Here is a 24,688-nt window from a genome sequence, read left to right as displayed (position 1 = left end):
CCTCCCTTCCTCTCTCTCTAAAATAAAAAACCCCATACACATTAAAAATAAATAAGTAAGTAAATAAATAAATAAATAAAAACCTGAACTCTAGGAAGTTTGTTAAAGATACTTGACAAGAAAATATTATATATCATTATGAAACATTATTAAATTTATTCATTTATCCAGAGTGACAATAGAAGATAGCAAAGACAATTATAGGTTACTTATTGTTAGCAAAACTTTAGTTCTCAGGATTGAAAAGATTGTTTTCTTAAGTAATCAAGGACCTGGTTAAGACAATATAAATCACAGAGCTATTTTAATAATACATAGAATCTTTGTTTTCTAGGCAGAAAACTTTTCATAGTAGCTTACCTAGGGCAGAACAATAAATACAGGAAAAACTGTCTTCAACAGAGCAAAAAATAACTAAACTCTAATTCTGTATTAGCTTACTTTTGACATTTCAATTCATTTACTTAAATTTATTCCAATCTTATTCAGCTTAACCACCTATAAAATATCCTTTCTCAGGATTCCTTTTCCACAAGCCCCCTACAGCTTCTTCATCCCTCCTCATTTGCCTCTCCTTACTTATGCAGAAACAATCAACTTTAGTACAAACTACTTTCTTTTAATTCCCTTAAATGGTCTCTCCATACCTTATACCTTGTATTACCAAAAACATAATTTTTTCCCATTTTAATTAGAATTCATAACCCTTAGAAACCTTAATTTCTCATGACAACTAAAAAGTAAGTAATCAGCCCTGGCCGGTGTGGCTCAGTGGTTACAGCATCACCCCATGCACCAGACGGTCATGGGTTCGATTCCTAGTCAAGGGCACATACCTTGGTTACAGGTACATGTGGGAGGCAACTAGTTTCTCTCTTCTCCCCTCCTCCCTTCCACTCTCTCTAAAAAAAAAAAATCAATGGTAAAGTTATCCTTGGGTAAGGATTAACAACAACATCAAAAAGTAAGTAATTAGCATTCTTTAGATTGGCAAATTTATGAATACATTTCATAGCCTTTAGAAACATAGGCTCTTTCATTGGCAAATATATTTACAAGTTTTTTAGAAACATGCATTTTTAAAATAAAGTACAAGGCATATTCATTAACAGATCCAAATTTATCTTTTAGTTTCTCTGTAATAAGAAGTCAAAAGTAGGTAAATTTAGATTAACCTAACAATTAATGTTTTAGAATTTCATTGAATATCTAGATATTGAGATATCTAGATATTCAATAATTTTTATCATTTAACTTATTAAAATTCTAAGTTTCAGGTTATGAAAAGAATTTGGGAAACTATGTTTAACATATAATTATTATTGAAAGCTTTTATCTTTAAAAAACTCTTTATTGCCCTGGCCGGGTAGCTCAGTTGGTTAGAGCATGGTATCAATATGCCAAGGTTTTGGGTTTGATATCCAGCCAGGGCACACACAGGAAGCAACCAATAAATGCATAAATAAGTGAAACAACAGCCCCAGCCAGGTCGCTCAGTTGGTTGGAGTGTTTTCCCATGCACTAAAAAGGTTGTGGGTTCAATCCCCAGTCGGGGTGAGTACGAGAGGCAACCAATCAATGTTTCTCTCTCACATTAATGTTTCTCTCTCTCCCCTCACTCTCAAATCAATCAATAAAAATTTTTTTAAAAAGACTCCCTTAATAAGACAGAAGGGCAGAAATTAGAAGAAAAATCGAAGTCCACTCAGATCCCTTTCTATTTACCTTCAGATATTTGCAGATATTGTAAAAAATCAGGCCATCATAATTTTAGCATCCTGGAATCCAATCCCCCCACCTTCATATAGTCTTTCTTACATTCCTTCCTTAATTTCAAATATATAAGAGAAGCTGCAAAAATATCCTGGCTGGGTAGCTCAGTTGGTTAGATCATTGTGCCGATGCACCAGAGCGGTGGGTTCCATCTCCTGTTGGTGCACGTGCAGGGATCAACCAATGAATGAATACAGGGATGGGTGAAACAGCAAGTCAGTGTTCCCCCCCCCTCCTCCTCTCTCTCTAAAATCAATCAATCAATCAATTAAAAAAAAAAAGAAGTTGTAAAACTGTTCATCTCAGGAGCATTTGAAATCTTCCCCCCCCCCCCCCCCCCCCCCAGGCATATGTTGTGAGTTTGACTCAAATAAATTCTTATAAAAATTCTCTACAGTTTGGACATTTCTTATGTCGACACAGTAAGTATTTTAGGTTTTGCAGGCAAGATGATCTGTTGCACCACTCAACACTGCTGTTGTAGCATGAAAGTAAACATAAACAATAGGTAAACCTATATGCATGGCTGAGTTCTAATAAAATTTTCTTTTCTTTTTTAATATATCTTTATTGATTTCAGAGAGAGGAAGGGAGAGGAAGAGAGAGAGACAGAAACATCAATGATGAGAGTCATCATTGATCGGCTGCCTCCTACACATCCCCAACCAGGGATTGAGCCCACATCCTAGGCATGTGCCCTGCCCAGGAATCGAACCATGATCTCCTAGATCCTAGGTCGATGTTCAACCGCTGAGCCACACCTGGCCAGGCTAATGAAATTTTCTTCACAAAAACAGGTGGTGGGCTGGTTTTTATTATGGAAGCAACCCACTGCCAGGTGTCAATTTCTGTTTCAATTACCTATTTCTGTGGGTTGCTTCCATAATAAAAACCTAAAACACAGAGTTTTGACTTTGGAACCAGAAAGTTTACAGAGTCCTGAAGATTAGCAAGGAGATTGCAAGTCAATAAGAAAATTGCTACTGGAGGTTGTTAGAGGCCTAAATCACATACTGGCAACATACAGTTAACAAGGATGATACAAAATGTATCCAATAAACTTACAGTTTCGCTCTGGTGATTTCCAGGCAAAATGTTCAAAGTTCCAAACTCTTGCCCTATGCTGGACTGCCATCCTCCCCACTCCTCACCCCACCCTTCCTCTTCATTGGGTTGGACTTTTACACAATCTGTGCTATCTAGACACCTACCAAGTAGCTTTTGGATTGAATTGCTCAGAGAGTGAGAGGAAGAAGGTAATTTGTTTCATGGTTCATAGTTCCCTGAACCTGAGGAACCACACTTAGGCTGATTCAGAACGATGAGACAGATTGTGGACCTGGAGCCTGAGCCAGAAGTCCTAATGGGGTGTGCCTGTGGGGAATCTTTGGCGGAGATTAATGTATTTTAAAAATTTTTTCATTTTTTATTTTTTTTTATTGATTTCAGAGAGAGGAAAGGAGAGTGAGAGAGACATAGAAACGTCAATGATCAGAGTCATTGATTGGCTGCCTCCTGCAGGCCCCCTACTGGGGATCGAGCCTGCGCCCTGGGCATGTGCCCTGACCAGGAATTGAACTGCGACCTCCTGGTTCATACGTCGACGCTCAACCACTGAGCCATGCCAGCTGGGCGAGATTAATGTATTTTACATGTGGAAGGAATATAGATCATTTGTGGCCACTGGGCAAACTACTGTGGATTACAAAAGATGGCTTCCAATTTTTTACCCCCTTTCCCCATGGAGAGGTGGAATCTATTTCTACTCTCCTTGAATCTGGATCACCCTATAACTTGTTTTAACTAAAATCCCCACATAAGTGATGCTTAAGGCTGGGTCTTAAGGAACTTATATCTTCTTGTTGAAGTGCCCCTTCTTGGGTACACCCTCTAGCATGTGATGCAACCCAAGCAAGCATGTGGAGGGGCCTTTGTGGAGAGGTCCATGTGAAGAAGACCAAGGCCCCTGACCTACAACCTGCTCTAACCCAGCCCCCAGCCAGCACCAGCAGCCAGCCATGTGAGTGAGGCCATTCTGGGATTTCCAACTGTGCTAGTGCCCCAGCTGACACCATGTGAAGCAGAATAGCCCAGGAAATGAATGCGAGACATTAAGTTTTGGGGTTGCGTGTTATTTAGCAATGTATAACTGAAATAACTGTCTACCATGAGCTAGGCACTATTCGATGCCCTTCTGATCTACTAGGGTGAAACAGAAATGTAAAGTGACAGGTGCAGATGAGGGTTCTGTGAAAGGGCAGAGGAAATGCTACTAACCAGTTGAAGGCAGCCTGCAGAGAGAAGCACAGAGCTGGGCGGGTCTGGGCAGATCAGCATGGGATGGGCAAACTACCAAATCCAGATCCCAATGTTTGGTCAGTCAGCACAGCAACTTCCTCCTCTAGGCATCTGATGGGATTGTTTCACCTGACAAAGGTGAGTGGAAAGAGCTAGAGAAGGTTACCTTGGGTCTGTCTGTCTCTCTACCACTAGTTTCATGTTGGACAGCTGTACAACGTTGTCCTGAAGGTTTCTGACCTTCTGGACCTTTCTGAAGCAATAAATGTACTGATTCTAGGTATCTCTGGACAGGGGCTGGTGAGGCTGGTGTCCATGCCTCAGTGGACTCTGTATGTTCCTGAGGGATAGAGTAAGTGCTGTTCCCTTTCCCTGCTTCCTGGCCACAGAAAGGGTTCCAGGACAGGTCTTTGACCCCTAACGTCCCCTCATTCTGTCTCCTGGCCATTACCTAGACATATGGAAGACACATCTCCATTTTCCCCTCCCCTCATTTTTCTGATGGGGGCCAATCTGACCCATCCTCATTCATTGGCCGTGCACTTCCCTCTAGGCATACATAGGCTGTCAGGGTCAGCTCCATCTTCACCAACTTCCTGGTGAACAACTCTTGACTTTTGTGTTCTAAAATATAACTTAGCAACAGTTCTTTCCTTCTCCCCTTCCCATGTTATTAAGACAATCATAAACATTAATTTAACGGGCATTTTAACAAATGTTTATTCATTGCCAACTATGTGCCTGGTTCAGTTCTAGGAACTGAGGATACAGTAATGGACAAAAAAGTTCCTGCACTCACGGAGCTGATCTTCTAATGAGAGAGAGACAACAGTAAGTAAATGTCTAACGTTGGGTAGTGATATTTGCTCTGAAAGAAAATCAAGCAGCTTCAGCAGATTTGGGTGGGGAACTATTCTATAAGGGTGGTCTAAGAAGACCTCTTTCATCAGGTGCCATCTGAGTGATCTGAATGAAATATGGGATAAGAGAATTTCGGGCTAAGTGACAAGCCAAGTACAAAGGCCCCGAGGCAAGAAGAAATAGGGCAAGTTTGAGGAACAGCAATTAGGCTAGTGTGGCTACAGCAAGGTAGAGAGTGATAAAAGTAGGGAAGAGAGGTTAAGAACCAGATCAGAGAGGGCTTCTTAGGATTTGAACTTTGTTCTGAATAAAATGGCATGATCTGATTTATACTGACAAAGATCTTCCTGGATGCTGTTTGGAGAACAGACTGGGGAGGGGACATGGCAGGGTGACCAATTAGGTGGTTACTATATAACCCAGGCCAGGCCAAGATGATGGTGGCTTGGTTTGGAATGGTTACAGTAGAGTTAGTGAGTGATGAATTCTGATGATTGGAAGGCTCCACTGACAAGACTTGCTAGGGGTCTGGAAATGGCATTTGAGTATAAGAGAGGCACACTGATAACACCTTTTACATTTGGGACTTGGGGAACTGGATGAACAATGGTGTCATTCTCTGAGGTAGGAAGGAGTGGGAGTGGAGTGCAGGTAGTAGGTTGTTGGGAGCAAGATGTGTTAGTGTGAGATGTCAGAATGATAGGCAGTTGAATATTAGTCTGGGGGTCTGGGCTAGAGACAGAAATTTTGTAGTCATCAGCATACAGATATTATAAATCAACCCTAAGGAGTGAGTATGGACAGAAAAGAGCATCATGGACTATGGCCTGGGGCCTTCAACAACTGGGAAAGAGGAGGAGAAGCCCATCAAAGAGACAGCAGTGGCCAGTGAAGTGAGGAAGATCAGGAAAGCCAGGTGTCAGAGTAGCCAAGTGAAGAAAATGGATTCTGTATGATCACAACTAAGGGTGCTCACAACTCCTCAGCCTCAGTTTTTTCATCTGCTAAATGGAGACAGTAACAACTGCCTACTTTACAGTGTAGCTGGAATTAAATGAGATAAAACATGTAAAGCAGTTAGGCTTGTGTCTGACTGGCATACAATAAACTTTCAATCTATGTTATCATTCCCCCTGCTGCAGAGTGGCTGCCAGAGTCCTCAGCTTCTCCATCCACATAAATGACAGCACCTCCACCAGAGCTTCTCAGGGGTGAGGTTTCCCCGCTCCCTCAGGCACTAGGAAGGCCTGAGGAGCGGCCTCTGCGTCAAATTTGAATCAAGCCTCTTGAGAGCCTAAGTCTTACTCCCACAAAGCCTCCAGCCCTTACTTGCAAGTCAACTAGGAGTAAACTTGTGTTAAATAAAAGTTTTGGAGCCAGAATTTTGCCTCTGCCTCTCAACAGCTGTGGGATCTTATGCAAGCGTAACCTTCCTGAGCCTTGAACATTCTATCTGTAAAATGGGGACAATTCCTACTTCATAGGATTGTGTCCAGGCTCGTGTAGATTGTAAATAAAGCCGGCTGCTTTCCTCCTGCATGCCGGCGTGGGAGTCACTGAGGCTCCTCCTCGCTTCCCTCCCAAAGCGTGTATCCTCGTGGGGTGGCATGAACTAGAAGAGGCGCCCATCCCCCCCCCCCCCCCCCCCCCCCGCACTCTCTGTTTAAACCGAGATGGGCAGGCCTCTGAGCTCCCGTAACCTGGGCTATTCAAGGGAAGCGGACTCGTCCACTTCCTTTTACGCTGGGCTCCCACATGAGTAGAGGGGCCTCGCCGGCCTAAGGCAGGGGACGTGCCAGAGAACCCCCCCGCAGCGGTCCCACCTCCCGCCCGGCGTCGAAGCCCGTCTCCTGGACAACCTCTGTGCACCCCTCTTCCAGACCCCGCAGGCCTACCGCGGCCCACGGGCTCGGAGGCGTCCCTGCTCTGACCCGGGTCTCGACACAAGGACCCGCTCGCTCTCTCCTCCGCCCTCTTCTTGGCCGCCGTGCCGCAGGCCCAGGCCCACATCCCAGCCCTGGAGCACCCCAGGAAGTGGCGGCGCCTCTCGAGGGCGGGTCGGAGGAGACGCGGCTGGCCACCCACCGACGCGCCACCGCGAAGGCTCAAGAGGACGGCGCGTCGCCGCTAGTCGTCGGAGACCGACTCCGAACCTGGGCGCGCACCTCGCCGGGGCGCTGCCCGTCCCCCCTCCAAACAACCCCACCCCTGCAGCCCAACTTCCCAAGTCCCCGCCCCCCAGCTCGGCCCCGCCCCCCCATCCCGCGGCCCAGAAACCCCGCCCCGCGCTCTCACCCTGAAAACTCCGCTCTCGGCCCCGCCCCCACCGGCGACCCCGCCCCACCTCCGCCCGCGCCCCGGGCGCCCTACTCTGCGCTCAGCGGCGGGGCCGGCGCGAGTCCCCGCGCTCCGCTGTGTGCTGGCGGGCGTCGCGCTCCTCGCCTCCCCTCCGGCCCCTCCCCCGATCCCCGTGGTCTGGCAGCGCCTGGCCGGCGGCCCGCGGGCGGGCCGCCCTACCCGTTGTAGCCCACCCGCCTCTTAAAGCGGCGGCGGGAAGATGAGGTTCCGGGAGCCGCTCCTGGGCGGCAGCGCCGCGATGCCGGGCGCGTCCCTGCAGCGGGCCTGCCGCCTGCTCGTGGCCGTCTGCGCGCTGCACCTTGGCGTCACCCTCGTCTACTATCTGACGGGCCGCGACCTGAGCCGCCTGCCCTACCTGGTCGGAGTCTCCACGCCGCTGCAAGCTGGCTCGAACGGCGCCGCTGCCATCGGGCAGCCCTCCAGGGAGCTCCGGCCGCCGCCGCCTTTGGACGCCTCCTCCGAGCCGCGTCGAGGTCGCGATTCCAGCCCGGACGCGGACCCTCGTCCCGGCCTCTCAGGCAACTTGACTTCGGCCCCCGTGTCCCCCACCACAGCACTGTCGCTGCCCGCCTGCCCTGAGGAGTCGCCGCTGCTCGGTAAGGACTCGGAGCCGGGACGCTCCCGGCTTTCCCCAGCAGGGCCCCCGGACGTTCGCCCATGCCCTCCTTCGGGACAGCCAGCCTGCCTATTCCGGATCAGAGTCCCTAATCCCAAACAGAGTTCCGGGCTGGAGGGGGGTGAGCGGCTGGGAGGGGGTCCCTCTGGGTTCATGCTGGACGCCGGGGCGAGGGCTGTCTGGGGAAGCCGCAGGCCCCTCGGACGCCAGAGCCGGAGGAGGCCTTGGAGGCTGCCCTGCTCTGACCCACGCCTCAAGAAGTTCTGGGTTTTGAGTGCTGAGGGCTTGGAGGAGCCTTCGCCTGCTAACTCTGGTGGGGACCGCAAGGCAGCCCAGAGTAACCCACTCCAGTTTGGGGGAGGGACGATGGGCCTCCAGTGGGAGAGTGAGCTGATCTCCCAGTTCAGGGTCTTCCACAGAACCACTCTCAACCTGAGTGTGCCTTAACCTCTTTTCCTGAGCATTCAGCCCACTGACTTTTCCCTTTACTCCTGGTTTATCACCTGCTAAATGGGGATGATAAATGGTATCTATTTCAGGAAGTTGATTTGGAGGGTTAGATAAAGCAATGCAAACAAAAGTTTACCTTAATGAGGGTAAACCCTCAGTAAACTGTCACCATTGTGTTCAGTTCCTTTTCCTGCCCTGAACCCTCCTCCCCTTCTTGCCTTTGTAGGTTCCCCAAACCTCAATGAGTCATGCCCTTCCAGGGGCAGTAGGTGTTCGGGGGGATATAAAGTGTGGACCCTGGAGACTGGAGGGCTGAAATATAACCAGTTAGCACCGAGTTGTCCCTTTCCGGGAGCAGCCTGGAGTCTCGATTATCTTGCCTAGAGGATGTGAACTGTAACCTCCAGCCTCTGTTTCAGCTGGGCTGGGAGCTGGGGCGGGTGGGATTGCATTCTCTACCTCAGGTCCTCCTGAACCTACTCCCGGACCTTTCCTTGACCTGTAATCCACAGGCAGTCAGGCCCAACACAGCCACAGGTTGCTCTCAAGATTACCAGACAGGTGGCTGCTCATTTCTCATGTCAGGGTTTAGGGACTGTTGTTCCGAGTAAGGGGCCCTGGCAAGCAGGCAGGCATCCTGCCAATAGGAACTCTTACACTTTTTCGGAGAACCCTGGCAGAGCAGGCCTCTTACATGCTCTTGCTCAATTTCTCCAATAATTACTTCAGTATTTTTATGTCCAGTTTGGGAGGAAGCTCTAGCAATTGGTCAGACATGAATTGTGGCAATAAGGGGGACTTTTCTTAAAGCAGAAAATTGAATTCTTTTGGACTTGATGATGGTCGGCTGGGAAGCAGACTAGTCCTACAGAATGAAGTCGAATCTTTGCCCTGCTGCTAAGTATATGATCTAGAGTTCCTCAGAGTCTCTCATGTGTAAAATGAAGTTGTCTGTGCTTAACTCACAAGGTTATTTTTAGGACTAAATGAGATTGTGAATGTTAAGTATGTGACACATAGGACTCGGGACTTGAAGTTTTATTTCTCAGACTGCCCTGGAGAGTTTGAGAAAAGAAGGAAGAGAGTGAGTTCCCTTACCCTAGAGAGGCCAGATTTGGCCCTTTTGTTTTTAACAGTTGCCTGGACTTTATGAAGAAAGAAAGAGAAAGTAATTAGTAAATTAAAGTACCCCAAAGTTCATTAGATTGATGTTTGAGGTGTAGGGTCTCCTAGATAAAGCAAGAGAGGCTGTGGTGACTCACCTCTGCTTTGTTTTGTAATAGTGTTGTTAGTAATCTGTGACCAGTTACTGGTGTCTCTGAGTTAACTCTGAATCGGTGGCTCAAAGGGACTTTCTGAGAGATAATATTTGGAGGGCAAGGAGAGAGGCAGGCCCCAAGTCTTCTCTAACTTGGCTGCCTTTGTGTGACAGTCCTGGGACCATGGTATTTAGGCAGTTTGTTGAGGCAGCCCCAGAAAGTGAAGGCAGAGGGGTTTTCTTCATTTTAATTGAGCCCTTAGGTTTAAATGGTTGGGTGCAGCTCTCAGAGGGGAAGTTCCTGGCTGGAAGGAGCCTTAAGAAAGCTGAAAGTCTTCCTGGGAGTGTGTGTGTGTGTTTGGGGGAGGGGTGGCCCATCTGTTTAGCTGGACAGGTGTCTACCACCCTTGTGGGGTGGTTTTGAGGTTGGTGGGAGAAAGCATCCGTGGGGTTTAGAGCTGTGGCCTTTTCACTACTTGCAGTTCCTTCCCACAACTTGGCTCTAGTTTCTGGTGTCCACGGGTCTGGACCAGATGCTTCAATCCCTCCCGGCCGGTAGGTGGTGGGTAACGGGCATGCCCTTCCATGGGGGAGCCATTAGGCTGAGCTTTTAACGGGTCACCATTTGATCTGTCTTGGGTTGTCAGAGCCTTGGGATTGACTTCAGATAGACTTGGTTTGAATCCGTCTCTGTCTACACTATCTGTGTAACACAGGGCAGGGTATACAGTATTTGGACCCATGGTAGGCCCTACCTCAGGCACCCCGATGAGCTAGTGTGGGGCTCCTGAGTTGCCTGGGAGAGGTGGGCCTTTCCTGAGGATTCCTTCCAGATCCCCAGGGAGTTCTCTCAGGGTGATCAGGCTTGTAGGTGGTGTCCTCTCAGCCCTGAGGAGCTCAGCAGCATACACTCCGCTGAACTGTGGTGGTGAGGTTCTCTCTTTTCCTGGCTGCCTGGGTGTTTGCCTTCAATGTAGTCAGCCTGGGAGGATCAGCGACCTTGCATTGTTATCTCTACTCAGATTAGGCGGCAGCTCAATGCGACTGCTGGCGCTGGCACTGGCAGCCCAGAGAGGGGCTGGGTAGGGAGTGGGCAGTACCTCAGGTTGGACTGGTTAGGGGAGGTAGGGCTTACCTGAGGATCCACTGAGGCCTGGGACTGTTGGTACAGTCCCCTCAAGGGTACAGGAGGGGCAGGGGTAGTGGTGAGTATGAGACTGCTTAAACCCCAGAGCTCCCTCTTGCCCAGCTGTGCTATGGGGAAAACTGATCTACAGGTAGGCACCAGAGAGTCATGGGCAACTGGGCCAGCATATAATAGCCGCAGGTAGCTAGGACCCTGGGAGCCACTTGTTTATGAACCAGTTTCCCTGGCTTTTGTGGGGGCTGCCAGCAGGGTCTCTGCCTCAGTTTGTGCCCCTGGGAAGACAAAGCATTTGCTGGGTCTCTGTAGAGCTCTTGGCTCTCAGGTGGTTCTCTATCAGCATGCTGTCTCCTTCCCCCTTTCCCTCATATGCACACATTGGACACAAGTCCGGGACAATGTGTACTTTGAGGACATCTGTCCTGGCCTCTGCTCAGGAAAGGGCTTTCTTACCCCCTTTGGGGTTGAGTCTTGGAACCTCATCACCTTCCAGCTTGGAGTGGAGCCTCATCCTAGGAGTTAGGGGAGGCACAAAGAGCCTCCCCTGTGACCACATCTTTGAGTTTTGGGAGGTAACTAGTTCTTTAAACCAGTTTTGTCCTGTTGCTTTTCTGGGGAAAATATTTATTCACATCCACACAGACATGCTTCTGGTCCAACAGGCTGAGATTGAGAAATACCCTCCATTGATATCTGGCTTTCTGATGGTGCAGGAGTGATTCCTGTCTGTTTTAATTCTTCCCAGACTCTGAGCAAGTGTGGGAGCCTTCAGCTGATGAACAAGGTGGAAGCTCCTTGGGGCACAGGGAGCAAGAGCCAAATGTGGGATTGAACTCAGACTGCAGCATCTTGGAACCATAGCATCTCTGGATGGGGCTATCCAGTCCCCTGGCCCCCATCCCTCATTGTGCTAAAGGGGTGGGGTCCTACCTCACTCAGTACACACACCCAGGGAGTGGCCTATTGGGCCTGGAACCCAATCGCCTGCTTCCCCATCCAGTGTTCTTTCTTTTCTTTTTTAAAAAAAATTATTATTTTTATTTGTTTATTTTGAGAGCATGTTTGTTAAAGCTGGGGACAGTGACACAAAGGAAGGGCAAAGGGCTTAGGGTAGAAGAAACAACAGGAGAGAGCCTAGGTGGTCCTCTTTTTTGGCTTGCTAGAAACACACTAAAGAAGTGAGCCATGCTGGGCTTCATGGACTGAAGGCAGGGCTGCTTTTGGCTCATTGAAAAGTCTTAAGATCAAAGATGCAACAAGAGAGGGCCTAGGCGGTGCTCTGCTTTGGCTCTCCAGAAATGTTATAGGAAAGAAGTGAGCCACAGTGGGGCGGGCTGCTGTCAGCTCACTGGAAAGTCAGAGAAAAAGGGGCTCTTAGAGACAGGTTCAGGCGGTAAGCTCAGGATGAGCTGCTGCTGTCTGATGCTCCCCTGGTTGCAAGTCTCGTGTAGACTCTCAGAGTTTAGGAGAGAAAAGTAAAGATGCACTCTTGAGAGGGAGGAAAGGTGTGGGGATGCTCCAGAGAGAGCCCGCCCAGTGCTCTTTCTTGAGGTTATTGCCCAGTGGGCACCTAGTGCAGAGCCTGATGTGGCCTAGAGTTTGGGAAGGTCCTGCTAGGTGCGTTTGTGGGTCCCTTTGTAAAATCTTATATGATGCCAACTTGCCTTGATGGCTAAAGCATCTGGTAGCTTCATTCAGTTCCAGCATTGTGCCTGTCCTGTGCTGGGCACTAGAGCTACAAAGAGAAAGATGACAAAATGCCTCCTCTTTAGGAGCTCAGTTTAGGCAGAGGAGGCATAATTAACCTGTGCTGATGACATTTAGGGAAACGCGTGTGTGTGTGTGGTCTCTCCCATGCCTTAGCCGTCCTCCTTTCCTTCTTTTCTTCCCTCTTCCTTTCTCTTATTCAGAAATCCAGAGTTGGTATCAAAGTTCTTCAGTCCTGGTTTTATTTGATTGTATAAAAATGTTCCTCTAATTTCTGAAGCTTCACATTAGCTCTGCTGGTGTTTTGGGTTTTTTTAAGACGTGTGTTTTTTTAAATATATCTTTATTGATTTCAGAGAGAGGGAAAGACAGAAACATCAATGATGAGAGAATCATTGACTGGCTGCCTCCTGCAGGCCCCCAACTGGGGATGGAGCCCACAAACCCGGGCATGTGCCCTGACTGGGAATCAAACCGCGATACCCTGGATCCTAGGTTGATGCTCAACCACTGAGCCATGCCTGGCTGGGCTCTGCTAGGTAATCTTTAACTTGTTGCTGTGTAATTACTCTGATGAGACAGTAGCAGCCATATGGCTGGGTGTTATGGTCTTTTGGGTAGCAGTAGGGTAGGGATTCCCAGGCCGGAAATTGGCTAATTAATGGGTTGGGGATGAAGGGACAGTTAATGCCAAGGTAGGTAGTCCCAGCCGTTCCACGGATTCTGCCCTAGGGGCTTTCCAGACTTTGGGGGCTCAGCTGGGTTCTGGGTGTGTGTGAGATGGACCCGGTCATCCTATGGTCAAGTCAAACGTGGTCCTTTCTCCAGCCGCTTACCCAGTGCCTCCTACCTGCTTCCCTACTCAGTGTTCCCTGCCTGTTCCTGACAAGAAGCAGAGACTGGAATTCTGCTTGAATCCACATCCACCTGGAAATTCCAGTTTTTCTTATCCTGTTAAGCACCAATCCAGTCTTAGGACAAATGGTCCACCCTTTCTGCTTAAATCCCTTGAGGGCCTGGCACTGTGACCATTTTACATTTGTCTCTGGCACTGTGCAGTTTGGTCTCTGGGCAGTGAGGTCACTGTGAAGCCTCACCAGCCAGACCCTGCCCCCTGCGGGAGTGAACAAGGCGCGGGGTTAGATTCAGGGACCACCACAGGGCCAGTCCTGTCCCTTGGTGAGGGGTCCTGGGGACCAGACTGTGGCTGTGGTTGTAAAGGCCTCAGCTGTGGAGGCCTCTGTGTTTGCCTGGGCCCACACAGGTCACCAGCTTGGGGAGAGATCTCAAGTCCTGTTCTAAAGGTCAAAGATCTTCAGGCTAAAAGGTTACGGTGGCCTGGGGGTAGGGGACAGGGTGGGGCAGGGAGCTGGTTATGGGTGAATGTGGCCTAAAGGGATTTGTCCTTAGAAGGCAGAAGGGCTGACTCACACCCTCAGTGTTTCAGGTTTTGCTTTCCAACCTGGCCTCAGCCTGCTCCTTTCCTACACAGATGAAGGCCAGTGGCTATATAATTGGCCGTTGCTGAATTATTTGGCAGTGATCTTAATCTCTGGTTTGGATGTGTTTTGTAGCTGCTTCTCTGTGTCCTGCTCCCTCTCCAAAGCCCCTGACAAAGCCCAGAGAGAGAAGAAGGATTTGCCTCACTGGGAGGCTAGGGAGTGGTCATTGGTCATTTGCTTTTTCCTCTTTTTTGTTTTTGGAGGAGCTGGTCATCTCTTCCTCCTTTGTGTAAAAAGTAATGCAGGCTCATTGAAAATAATTTGAAAAGTTAAGAGGTAAAAAAAGCACGCCTGTATTCCTGTCACCCAGACAAAATATGTCGGTCGGTATGTTTTCTGCTATTCTTTTCCCCTTGTACATGGTTAAGACTATAGATGATATTTTTGTAGAAGGACAGATATATTGGTAGAGATATAGATAGCTTGGTGTCTTAGTATTTTTCACTTAAGATCCTGTCACATGCTTGGTTCTTCTGTACCTTAAAAAGCCACAAAGGTTATATTGTTCTGTCAGCTGAATATGCCATAACTTTTATCATTCAACAGCTGTTGAACACACACATACACAGTTTTGGGGTGGGTTTTTTTGTTTGTTTGTTTGTTTGTGGTGGGATTGTGAGACTTGTGCATAAAACCTTATATACTTTTTGGATTGTTTCCATAGCAGAGTTTTCTAAAAAAGAAGATAAAGGAGTGAGTATTTTTTGAGAAGGGCTAGGTTTTTAAACCAGTTTTACTAAAGGATAGGCCCATCGAAAATTACAGGTGTGCTTATTGCAGGCGGAAGAGTATTGTCTATTGCTGAATGAAGGTTGTGTCTAGAGTTCTGATTAAAAGGGAAACTAGGTGCAGGAAATGCCTGGGCAGGGGCAGAGGGCCAGGTTGCAGGCCAGTCAGCAGAATCAGTGGGGGGTGATGCCCCCGAGTCAGCTTTCTCAGTAACTTCTCCATTTGTCTTCTTAGCAGCCAAGTCCCTGGGCTAGGCTTACGTGGACTGTGGGACTGTGGCACTGGGGCCATGGTGCTGGGTGAACAACCTGCTAGCTAACCCAGTGCTGTTGACATGACTGATGACTATTTCCACAGAAGGTGTGGGATCAAGCTAGCCAATTAGACTCTGAAACACATAGCACAGCTCTCCCACCTCCAGGAGGTCCTGAGATCTGGGGAGGGGTCATGAAGTGAGAAACCTGTAGGTTTCAGGAATTCCTTTTATGGTGGGAGAAGCCTCAGGGACCAGGAGAGTCTGGCACGAACTAGGCGCTTGTTCAGGTGGGTTAGAGCAATTCAGCTCAGGCCAGTGCGCCAGGCTCTTCCCAAAGGGTCTGTTTTGAGGTTATTCCACTTCAAGTGTCCTCACTGGAGCTAAATTCTCCTCTTCTGAGAGACACTTTGGGTTTGGGAATCTTCCAGGGGTCATTTGGCCCAGAGCCTGGGGGTCAGGGGGAGGCTGCAGTGAGGGAAGGGGCAGGGTTGTGTCATACCAGCGTGACCAGTACTGTAGGAGATCAGGCTCCTTCCTGCCCTGCTTCTTGGGTCATAGGGAGGGGCCCTGGCCGGGGGTTCAGTCTTTGCCTGGCTCTGTGACAGGGTGCATTCTAAAAATGCCTTAAAATTTTTCTTTAGAAGTTTCTTCCTGTTTTGCATAATATCCTTTTGCCTTTGACATCCTGAAACCATAGAGCTGTTGTTGGTGTTCTAGGAGACCGCCCACTTGAAAAAACAGGAAAGGATTTGGAGGTAAGGGTGCACCTAAGGGAACTTGTATTTGTATTGTAGGAGTTATTAGGTAGCTCCTGGCATTCAAATGAGCTTTTCAGAAAGCCTGAGTAGGGTCTTTGCCTGTCTGGTAGACTTGAGTCTTTACCCCAAAGTTAAGAGGGTCCCCAAGGAAGAGGAGGAATGCGGACTCCTTTGCTTATTCAGCAAACTTCTGGTAACTATACGTCCTATATGGAGTGTGGGCCAACCCCCGTTTTCAGGGACCCCCTCAGTGGACAGACTTGGCAATACCATGTGATTAGAGAGGAGAAGAAGCATGGGTGCTCCTGGGGCCAGAGTGAAAATGAAGGGCCTCTCTTCTAAATACTTTTTTAGCATCCCTGCCTCAGCCTGTTTGAACAGTCACTCGGGTTGGACGGGGCAGGGGTCTACTGCTGAACACAGCCTGTAATTTCCTGTAGTTGCTGCACATGAGAAGAACATCATAGCTGAGGCCCAGCTGTTGCATTAAGTCACCAGCAGGGCAGGAGAAGACAGGAAGTGGAGGCAGAATGAACAGAAGATGATAAAAGAGAGAGGTGGTATAGTCGGGACCATGCTGGGCAAAGGAAGGCTGAGAATAGCTTAGACTGAGGGACTGAAAGAAGAAGGCGAAGGGAGGGAGAGGTACAGAAAGAGGGATTTCATGGCCTGCAAGAGGGTAGGAGCAAGCCTTGAAGACCACTCGAGTGAGGATTCTGAGTTTTGGTTCTTCTAACTTAAGTCATTTTGGGTAAGTCCCAGCTCCACTGGTTCCTCTTCCCATCTCTGAAGTTTGAGCTGGCTGGACTTTTGGTCTTTAGTGCCCTCCTTCTCTTCCTCCTGGAGTCTAGGTTGGTGTGGGGGAGAAATCCTGGTGTATCTGCAACATGAAAGGCTTCTGGCACACACTACCCATTTTAAAGGCTCTTGCAGTGATGCTTCTGCTGAGGATTTTGTCATCTTTGACTAAGCAGACATAAAAATGTTAGTTGATGAATGACCTCTAAAATGGCATGGGGAATGTTTCTATCATTCTGGCTAGCCATGTGTAATAGGAAAGTGTTATACTCTCTGTTCTCACCTATAGATATGAAGTTTAAGTAACAGGCATAAAAGGGCCTAAAACAGTGCCTAACATAGAATACACTCTGAATATATGTTGTCTACTATTGGTAGTACTGATAGTTCTTATTGTGAAGATTTTGGCTTTTGCTTTGTAGGATTTCTTTCCTTTTTTTGTTGAAAATGTCATCACATTAAATGTTTAAAAACATAGTTCTTCTCTCTACCATTGTAACAAAACATGTGCCTAACACTGTAGCAAACTTGAATTTACCTATCATACTCTGTTGCAATTGTAGTGTGAAACTGTTCTGCATTCTGCTATTTTCATTCAATGTTATGTTGTAATGTTTGTAATTATCATAATTATCTTTTTGTAGCAGCCCTCTAAAATTCTTATGGATATTCCCTTAGCATTTAACATTCCAGATTTCACCATCATAGATAATCTTGAACATTTTTGCTGTGTGAGCTAGTTGCTTCATTTGAATTATTTCCTTGGGATAAAGAGCTAGAGAGGAATTTGTAGGCCAGAGGATATTGCTACTTTGTTTTTCAAGGAAGATTGAAATAATCCACAGGCCCTAAACTGTAAATTCCTGGGCCAGGGATATTGGTTTTTAAGGAGTATGGATTCCAAGGGAGGGTCAGGTCTGTTTGGAGTCTCACACTTATGCTCCCGGCCCTTGGGCCTTGTGTGTGTGTGTTAAGGTCCCTGTCTATGGCCTGCGTCCACTCTGGACTTGAAGCTTTTTCTTTAAGCCTTTGCCTCTGCTTCCTGCTGAGCCTTCTCAGTATCCAAAAAGCCTTACTGGTGGCTCTTTCAACATCTTTGCCAAATAGTTCACTTATACAAGACAAGAACTTTCCCTTTTTCCTTTATTTATGGAGCCAAACCTATAGAATGGGGGCAGAGCCTGGCTTAAACATGGTGTTATCTAAAACTTTGTGGGTTGGTTGCTGAAAATACTGCATGCAGCCATCCATAAAAACTGTGTTAGGTGCTGATGGCTAGCCAAGACGGCTGACCATTTAACCCAAGTGGATGAACTCTGATCTGATAGCCCTGGCTTATGGGATCCAGAAAGGGTTCCCAAACAAAGGAAGCCTTTTTTTTGGGGGGGGGGTAAAAATAAGTTGATCAGTACCCCATGGTCTGCAAATATGAATTGCCAGTTTTGTCCCTATAGCCACCCCCCATGCACGCACTCCTTTCATAGGTAAACAGGAGCTTGCTGACTTGCATAAATGGTAGAATGACTTTAGAGCTGGTGATTTTGTTACAGGTGAGGAAAGGGGCTCATCTCCCGTGGGTCGCTTTTGGGAGTGGGGTTCTTGGGGTACCACTGGAATAAGCATTTCTGGAGGCCCCCACAGGAGGATGTAATATGGTGGAAAGCATGTGTTATTTCTGTGGAATTATACCCCTGGGTTTCCAAAGTCCCATTTCCCTTAGCCCAGTCATAGAAGAAGTGTAGCTGGGGTTTCAGTAGAGTAAAATCAGAGCCAATGTCCAGAGTTTCCTTTCCATGTTGGAGCCTGGTCCAGTCCAGCATCAGGTTAGCTTAGCTTGTGCTGTCCATTAGTCCATTGCATGTGGGGTCCACATGGCCATGGGCCATATGAGTGAATGCAAGAGAACCAAGAGAGCACAGCCCCCCCCCCCCCCAACAATAAGAGTCCCAAGAGAGTGAACTTTGTTTAGGGGATTATGTATTCCCAAATGTTCATAAGTTTATAGTGGCCATGTATGATCGACAGGCAAGTACCTTCCCTATGTCATCCCAACTTTCCTGGGCATGTGTCTGGCTCCCCTTGGTTGGACTCCCTCTCCTCCCCCGGTGATCTGCAGGGCCTGGGCTGGTATTCCTTCCTGGTGAAGTCGCCCGAATGGCATGCCTATAATATCTGGCTTCCCTTTTTGCTCCTTTCCTGTTATTAATAACTAGCTAATTACAATGGTATCAATTTCATTGACCAAAGGCTTACAAATTCAGCAGCCTGGGTGGATTCAGCTCGGGACAGCTGCTCCCTCCATCTTGTCGCCACTCCCCAGGTCCTCTCCTCTGCTGCATTCCACGGCAGTCAGCTGTGACTTATTAACGGGGTATTTTCTCTGGGTCCATTTGGAATTAGGCCAGAGCTGCTGTCCAGCATATTGTTCCTGGGGGACCCAGGGCAAGACTTTCTTCCTGTGTAAAATGGGGAGATAATTCTTACCTCAGAGGGTTGGTAAGTGGACTGAACGAGGTGGGGTTTTTGGCAATATCAGTACTCTTTTGATCAATGCCTAACACGTCCCCTAGGGCACAGAAGACTCAGCACAGTAGACTGCGGAGTATAATTTCCTCCAAGTGCAGTTGTGTGTTTTTTCATCTGCCCTAGGGCAGAGTTCACAGGAGGAAGGAAAGGTGTGAGGCTGTAATCACAGTTTAGGGACAGGATTTAAAATGCAACCAGGGTTTAGTGGAGACTGTGGCCTGGATTATACAGGAACATAGTGCCCCAGGCCACAGGGAGAAGGCCTCCCATTTTGTTGAATCCAAAATACTGGGAACTTGGAGGGTGTATTGCCTTGTGTTGGACGGGCCAGGATTCTGTGGTGACCCATAGTCTTCCCTTCTCCGGGCGGACACTGTTTATCAGTGTCCTGGGGAGATACCGTCATAGATTACAGAGAGCTGAGTGGTCAGGAGGAGGAGCTGGAGGGAGCATTGGATATTTGGTGGAGTCTCAGGAAGTGAGAAGGGATGTTAAAAAATGAGGATGTGAATGGTCTTAACCTGGGGTGCCCAGTGGCCTATGCCTGGTGTGTTGTTAGAAAAACTTAGGCACAGGCCTGTAGACATCCTGTCTACTTAGGGGCTTGCTTGGTGTTGGAAGTCAGGATGGCAAGACATTCATTCCAATCTACAGAGTAGTCTGAGAGAAATCACATCTCCCTGGGCCTCAGTGTACCCATCTATAAAATGAGATGAGGGGTTGGCTGGGATGCTCTCTGGAGTCCATGCCTGCCTGGAAATTCTGATGTAGCCATGTACTCCTGCTCAGCAAGGCTAAATGGCTTTGCTGCAGGACAGAGTGCTGTCACCATGAGAGCCAGTCTTATAGAACTGGGGTGACTTTCAGTGGGCCTGGGAGCCAGGAGTGAGTCTTACTGGACAAATCCACACCCATCTGACCCTTCAGCGATTTCATTTTCTAGGCACAAAATCAGAATTTAGGATTAGTGAATAAGTTGGTCAGTTTGAAAACCCAGTCAGTGGGAGCCACTGTGAGTCTAGGTCCTTGGCTCAGCAACAACCAATCACTTTCACAGCAGGTGATGCTTATTCAGCACTTAGCACACCCAGAAAAAGCACTTCATATGCACTACTTTCATTAACTCACAGCAACTCTTTTTCTTGCCTAATTGTCCTTTTAGAACTTTTAATACAAGGATGAATAGTTGTAATAAGAAAAGACATCCTTTTCTTGTTCCCGATCTTAGGGGGAAAACATTGTCTTTTCACTATTAAGTATAATGTAGCAGTGGGATTGTCATAGTAATGTGGATACCAGTTTTCCTCTTTATCAGGCAAGGAAAGTTCCTAGTTTGTTGAGTGTTTTTGTTTCTTGTTTTTTGTTTTTAAATATATCTTTATTGATTTCTTCAGAGAGAGGAAGAGAGAGGGAGGGAGAGAGATAGAAACATCAATGATGAGGGAGTCATTGATCGGCTGCCTCCTGCACGTCCTTGACTGGGGATCGAGCCTGAAACCCGGGCATGTGCCCCAACTAGAATTGAACCTCGATCTCCTGGATCCTAGGTCCATGCTCAACCCCTGAGCCATGCTGGCTGGGTTTTGTTTTTAATCTTAACCTGAGGATAATTTTATTGATTTTAGAGAGAGAGGAAGGGGGGTGGAGAGAGAGAGAAACGTTGATTGGTTGCCTTCCATACACACCCCTAACTGGGAATTGAACCCACAACCTAGGTATGTGCACTGACTGGAAATCAAACCCACAAACTTTTTGGTGTATGGGATGACGCTCAACCAACTGAGCCACCCAGCCAGGAACCTGTCTTCTTAACTTTATCTCTGGTAGCTTTGACCATACAGAAATTTTGAATTTTTGTTTATTTAAATCTGTGTTGTCCTATATCACCTCAGGTTTGTTGTCCCCCCCCCCCCACTTAAGAAGTCTTTATCATCCCAAGATTATAAATTTTTTCTTTTGTATTCTTTTCTAAGCTGATTCTTTAACATTTTAGTACTTGTGTCTGACAGTAAAAGATGAGCAGAATCGCTGTTCAACCCTCATGTGTTGCAGGAAGACATGCCAGGCCCAAAAGACCCTTTGAGGTCCCAGGATCTTCTTCCAAATCTGTTGCTGTTGCTGGTGGATCAGAGTAGAGAAAAGGAATTTAAGCCACTTGCAATTGTAGAGCTGTAATAATCTGTAGCCTTTGAAGTTCTAGGGAGTCAGTGAGAAGGCAAAGTAATATTTATCATCTATTATGTCAAGCACTGTGATATATATATGTGTGTGTTATCTCATTTACCATCTGAAAAGGACACGTTATTATTCATCTACTCCTTAGAGAAGGAAATTGGATGGAGCTGGCTACGTTTAAATTGGTCCTGATACCCGAGAGGTATTACCAGGAGTGCCTGGCTGGCAGGCTGCCCAGATGGCCCACAAGGAAGCAGGCTCCCTACAGCCCAAAGTTTGGTTCTAGATGTAGAGAGAATGATGTACTTGTAACCAGCATTACTAGTCCAGAAATTCAGTCAGGGCTGTAGAACATATCAGAGGGGCAACTGACTCAGTAATAAAACTCCCAGGAGACTTATTACCTGCTGGAACACTAAACTTCTGATTTACTGGGATGATTAGAGCCCTTGTCAAGTGTCTTAGAGTTCCCTGGCTGCAGGCAGCACTACAAGGGGAGGCACAGTTTAGTCAGACAGCCAATGAGTCAGATGTCAGAGCAGGGAAGTGAGAACTCTGATGGCCGGTGGTGTCAGGCTCTCATGGCTGATGAATCTGTCCCCACAGGATTGCGGACCTGCTCAGGGACCTTGGTTTGTTCTAGAGGTCAGGGTTCCTTTCTCCCCTGTATAGTGGTGGGAGGATACATCCGGCTCCATCCCCCCCTCCCCCCCCACGTGTATTTCCTTCTGTACTTTGTTCCTTCTTTCCTTCCTTTCCATCCAGCCATAAAACTATATCCTGCCTGTTATCATGGACTCTCGTGCCTTATCCATTTGTTCTCTTTTATTGTCATTCGCCTTTCCATTTCTCCACCCCACCTCAGGCAACCATTCTGATGTGTTTAATGTGTCTATTTTTGCTCTGACCAAATGGGAGCTGCTGTTTTACATATATACATTTTTTAATTTTATTTTTTAGATGAGCATTCAGTGATTGTGGTGTGTGTGTGTGTGTGTGTAGGCCTGTGAATTTTACACAAGTATATATTTGTATAACCACCACCACAATCAGGGTACAGAACATTTCTGTCACTGCAAAAATCCCCCTTACAGTCCCATTCTCCTCCAACCCTTAATCCCTGGCAACCACTGAATCTGTTCTTCATTAGTGTTGTTTTGTCTTTTTGAGAATGTCATATAAACAGGTCATACAGTATATGTACATGTATTTTTAACTTTTGTAAATAAATAGTATTATTTTAGAGCTCATTCTGATTCTAATTTTTTTCACCCAGCTGTTAAAAAAATTTTTTTTTAAAGTTTGGCATAACTTCAAACTTATAGAAAAGTTGCTAGAATTATACAAAGAATTTCTGGATATCCTGTTTTCCCCTAAATTACTCACATTTTAACATTTTGCTATATTTCCTTTTTTTCTCTTTCTCTTCTTTTCCCATATATATGTGTGTGTGTGATATATTCTGAACCTGGCCCCTTTATCCCTAAATATTCAGTATGTATTTCCTAAAAGTAAGAATTTATGTTTATATAACCATAGCGCAGTGATTTTCACCCTTTTTCATCTCGTGGCACACATAAACTAATTACAAAAATTCTGTGGCACACCAAAAACATTTTTTTTGCTGACCTGACAAAAAAATAGGTATAATTTTGATTCATTCACACTGGACGGCTATTGCTGAGTTAGCTGTTGTCATTTTTTTCACTTGACAGTTTAAGGGAAAATAGGTCAATGCCCCTCATTAAATAGTCAGGTATTGCTTGTTTTAAAAATTCTTGCAGCACACTGGTTGAAAATCGCTGCGATAGTGTAATGCTCAAAATCAGGAAGTCAACATTGAAAATTTCCTATCTCACCTATGGACCTTAGGAAGATTTTGTTAGTTGTCCCAAGAATGCCATGTAAAAGACCATGCATTGTATTCGGTTGTCACGTCTTTCTAGTCTCTTAACCTGGAACAATGCCTGAGTCTGCCTTTGTATTACATGACAACACATTGTTGACTAGTACGGGCCATTTATTTTGTAGAAGCCCCCTCAATTTGGGCCCACCTGATGTTTCCTTGTGATGAGGTTTGGGTTATGCACTTTTGACAATAATATCACATGAATGACGCTGAGTTCTTGCTGAGTTCTCAGTACCTCATGTCTGGAGGCACATGCTGTTAATTTGGTCCTTACTGGCAGTGTGAACTTTGATCATTTCATTATGACAGCATCTGCCATTTCTCCATTATAAAGTTACTATTGTACCATTTTTAATTAAAAAGTATCTTATGGGCATTTACTTTGAGATTATGTAAATATCCTTTTATTCCCTGTTTTTTAGCATCTATTGATGATTCTTGCCTGAATCAGTTATTATTATGGTGGTTGGTGATCTAACGCCAGCATTCCTTCTGTCTTCATTAGTTGGCATTTTCCTGTAAGGAAGACCTTTCCCTTTCCCCCTGTTAATTCAGTGAAGATTTATGGATTCAACAGCTCATAATCCTTTACTAGGATTATATATTTTGATGCTCAGACTGTCCCAGATTTGGCCAATGAGATCCCTTTCAGGCTGGCTCCTGTGTCGTTTTGAAATACTTCATCATTCTTTGAGCACTTCCTTTAGCCACAGCAAGATGTTCCAGGTTCCTCCTGCTCAGTCCCTGACTGAACCCTGGAATCAGCCACTTCTCCTTTTAGAAGAGAATGGTATTTAGAAACCAAGAACTGGGATCCAGATGCTCACCTTTGTTTTTAAGGTCCATTCACATTTCTGTGTGTGTGCATCTAGTGTCCCTGGTGTTCATCCCAATTTTCTTTCTCCCTTCCTTAATGATAGACTCGCACACTGCCTTCACAAATACTGCTGTAAGGAACAGCCTTCTGCACGCCCTTTATGGACCTGTGTGTGTATGTTGATTTCGGGGGGCCAGATACCACCTCAGAATGCCCGCCCTTGTTTACATTTCCACCAGTGGAGCATGAGTGTCCCTGTATCTCCACTAATACTTGTCATTAACCAGCTTCCTAATTTTTGCCAAATGAATAAATGTGCTGGGAGAGCTCATCTTAACTTGCTTTTCTCTGATTACAAATAATCTCTTTATATGCTTGATGGCTTTTGGGATTCCTCTCTCGTAAATTGCTTATTCATAATAATCCCTTAGCTGTTTTTTTCACTGAGGTTCTTATATTTTTCTTGTTGATATGGAGGATTTAAAAAAATACATCCTGGATACTTCCCTTGCTGGTCTCAGACATTTCAGATATCTTCTCTGAATCTGTCGTCTATCTGTTCACGTTGCCCATACTATCTTTTGTTTGAAAGTGACCCTTTTTTCTTTGTTTTGTGCAGTGTCTCTGTAACTGTATTAATACCCTTAGTTCTACATTTTAGGTGTTCTGGTATAGCTAAAAGCAGCTGCTTCTCCTCAGCAAACAGTCTTTGTGATCCCTTAGCCTCTATTGAGTTCTATTGATAATGACTTT

At 46.6% G+C, this 24,688-nt stretch overlaps 1 protein-coding gene across 2 annotated transcripts in view; it reads left to right on the top strand.

Moving 5' to 3' along the window:
• The first annotated feature begins 7,378 nt into the window (after positions 1-7,378).
• The window catches only part of B4GALT1 (beta-1,4-galactosyltransferase 1), a 51,256-nt gene continuing 33,946 nt past the window's right edge, over positions 7,379-24,688 (top strand). For both annotated transcript variants that reach the window (XM_016222981.2, XM_016222980.2), the window contains exon 1: positions 7,379-7,886. In XM_016222981.2, the coding sequence (XP_016078467.1) occupies positions 7,490-7,886 (397 nt within the window). In that variant the 5' untranslated portion in view covers positions 7,379-7,489. The remainder of the gene's footprint in view (positions 7,887-24,688) is intronic.

The sequence above is a fragment of the Miniopterus natalensis genome, chromosome 12 (assembly GCF_054644295.1).
Source record: "Miniopterus natalensis isolate mMinNat1 chromosome 12, mMinNat1.hap1, whole genome shotgun sequence".
Taxonomy (NCBI): domain Eukaryota; kingdom Metazoa; phylum Chordata; class Mammalia; order Chiroptera; family Miniopteridae; genus Miniopterus; species Miniopterus natalensis.
Note: the sequence above shows the minus strand (reverse complement) of the source record. Positions and strands in the feature narration are given on the sequence as shown.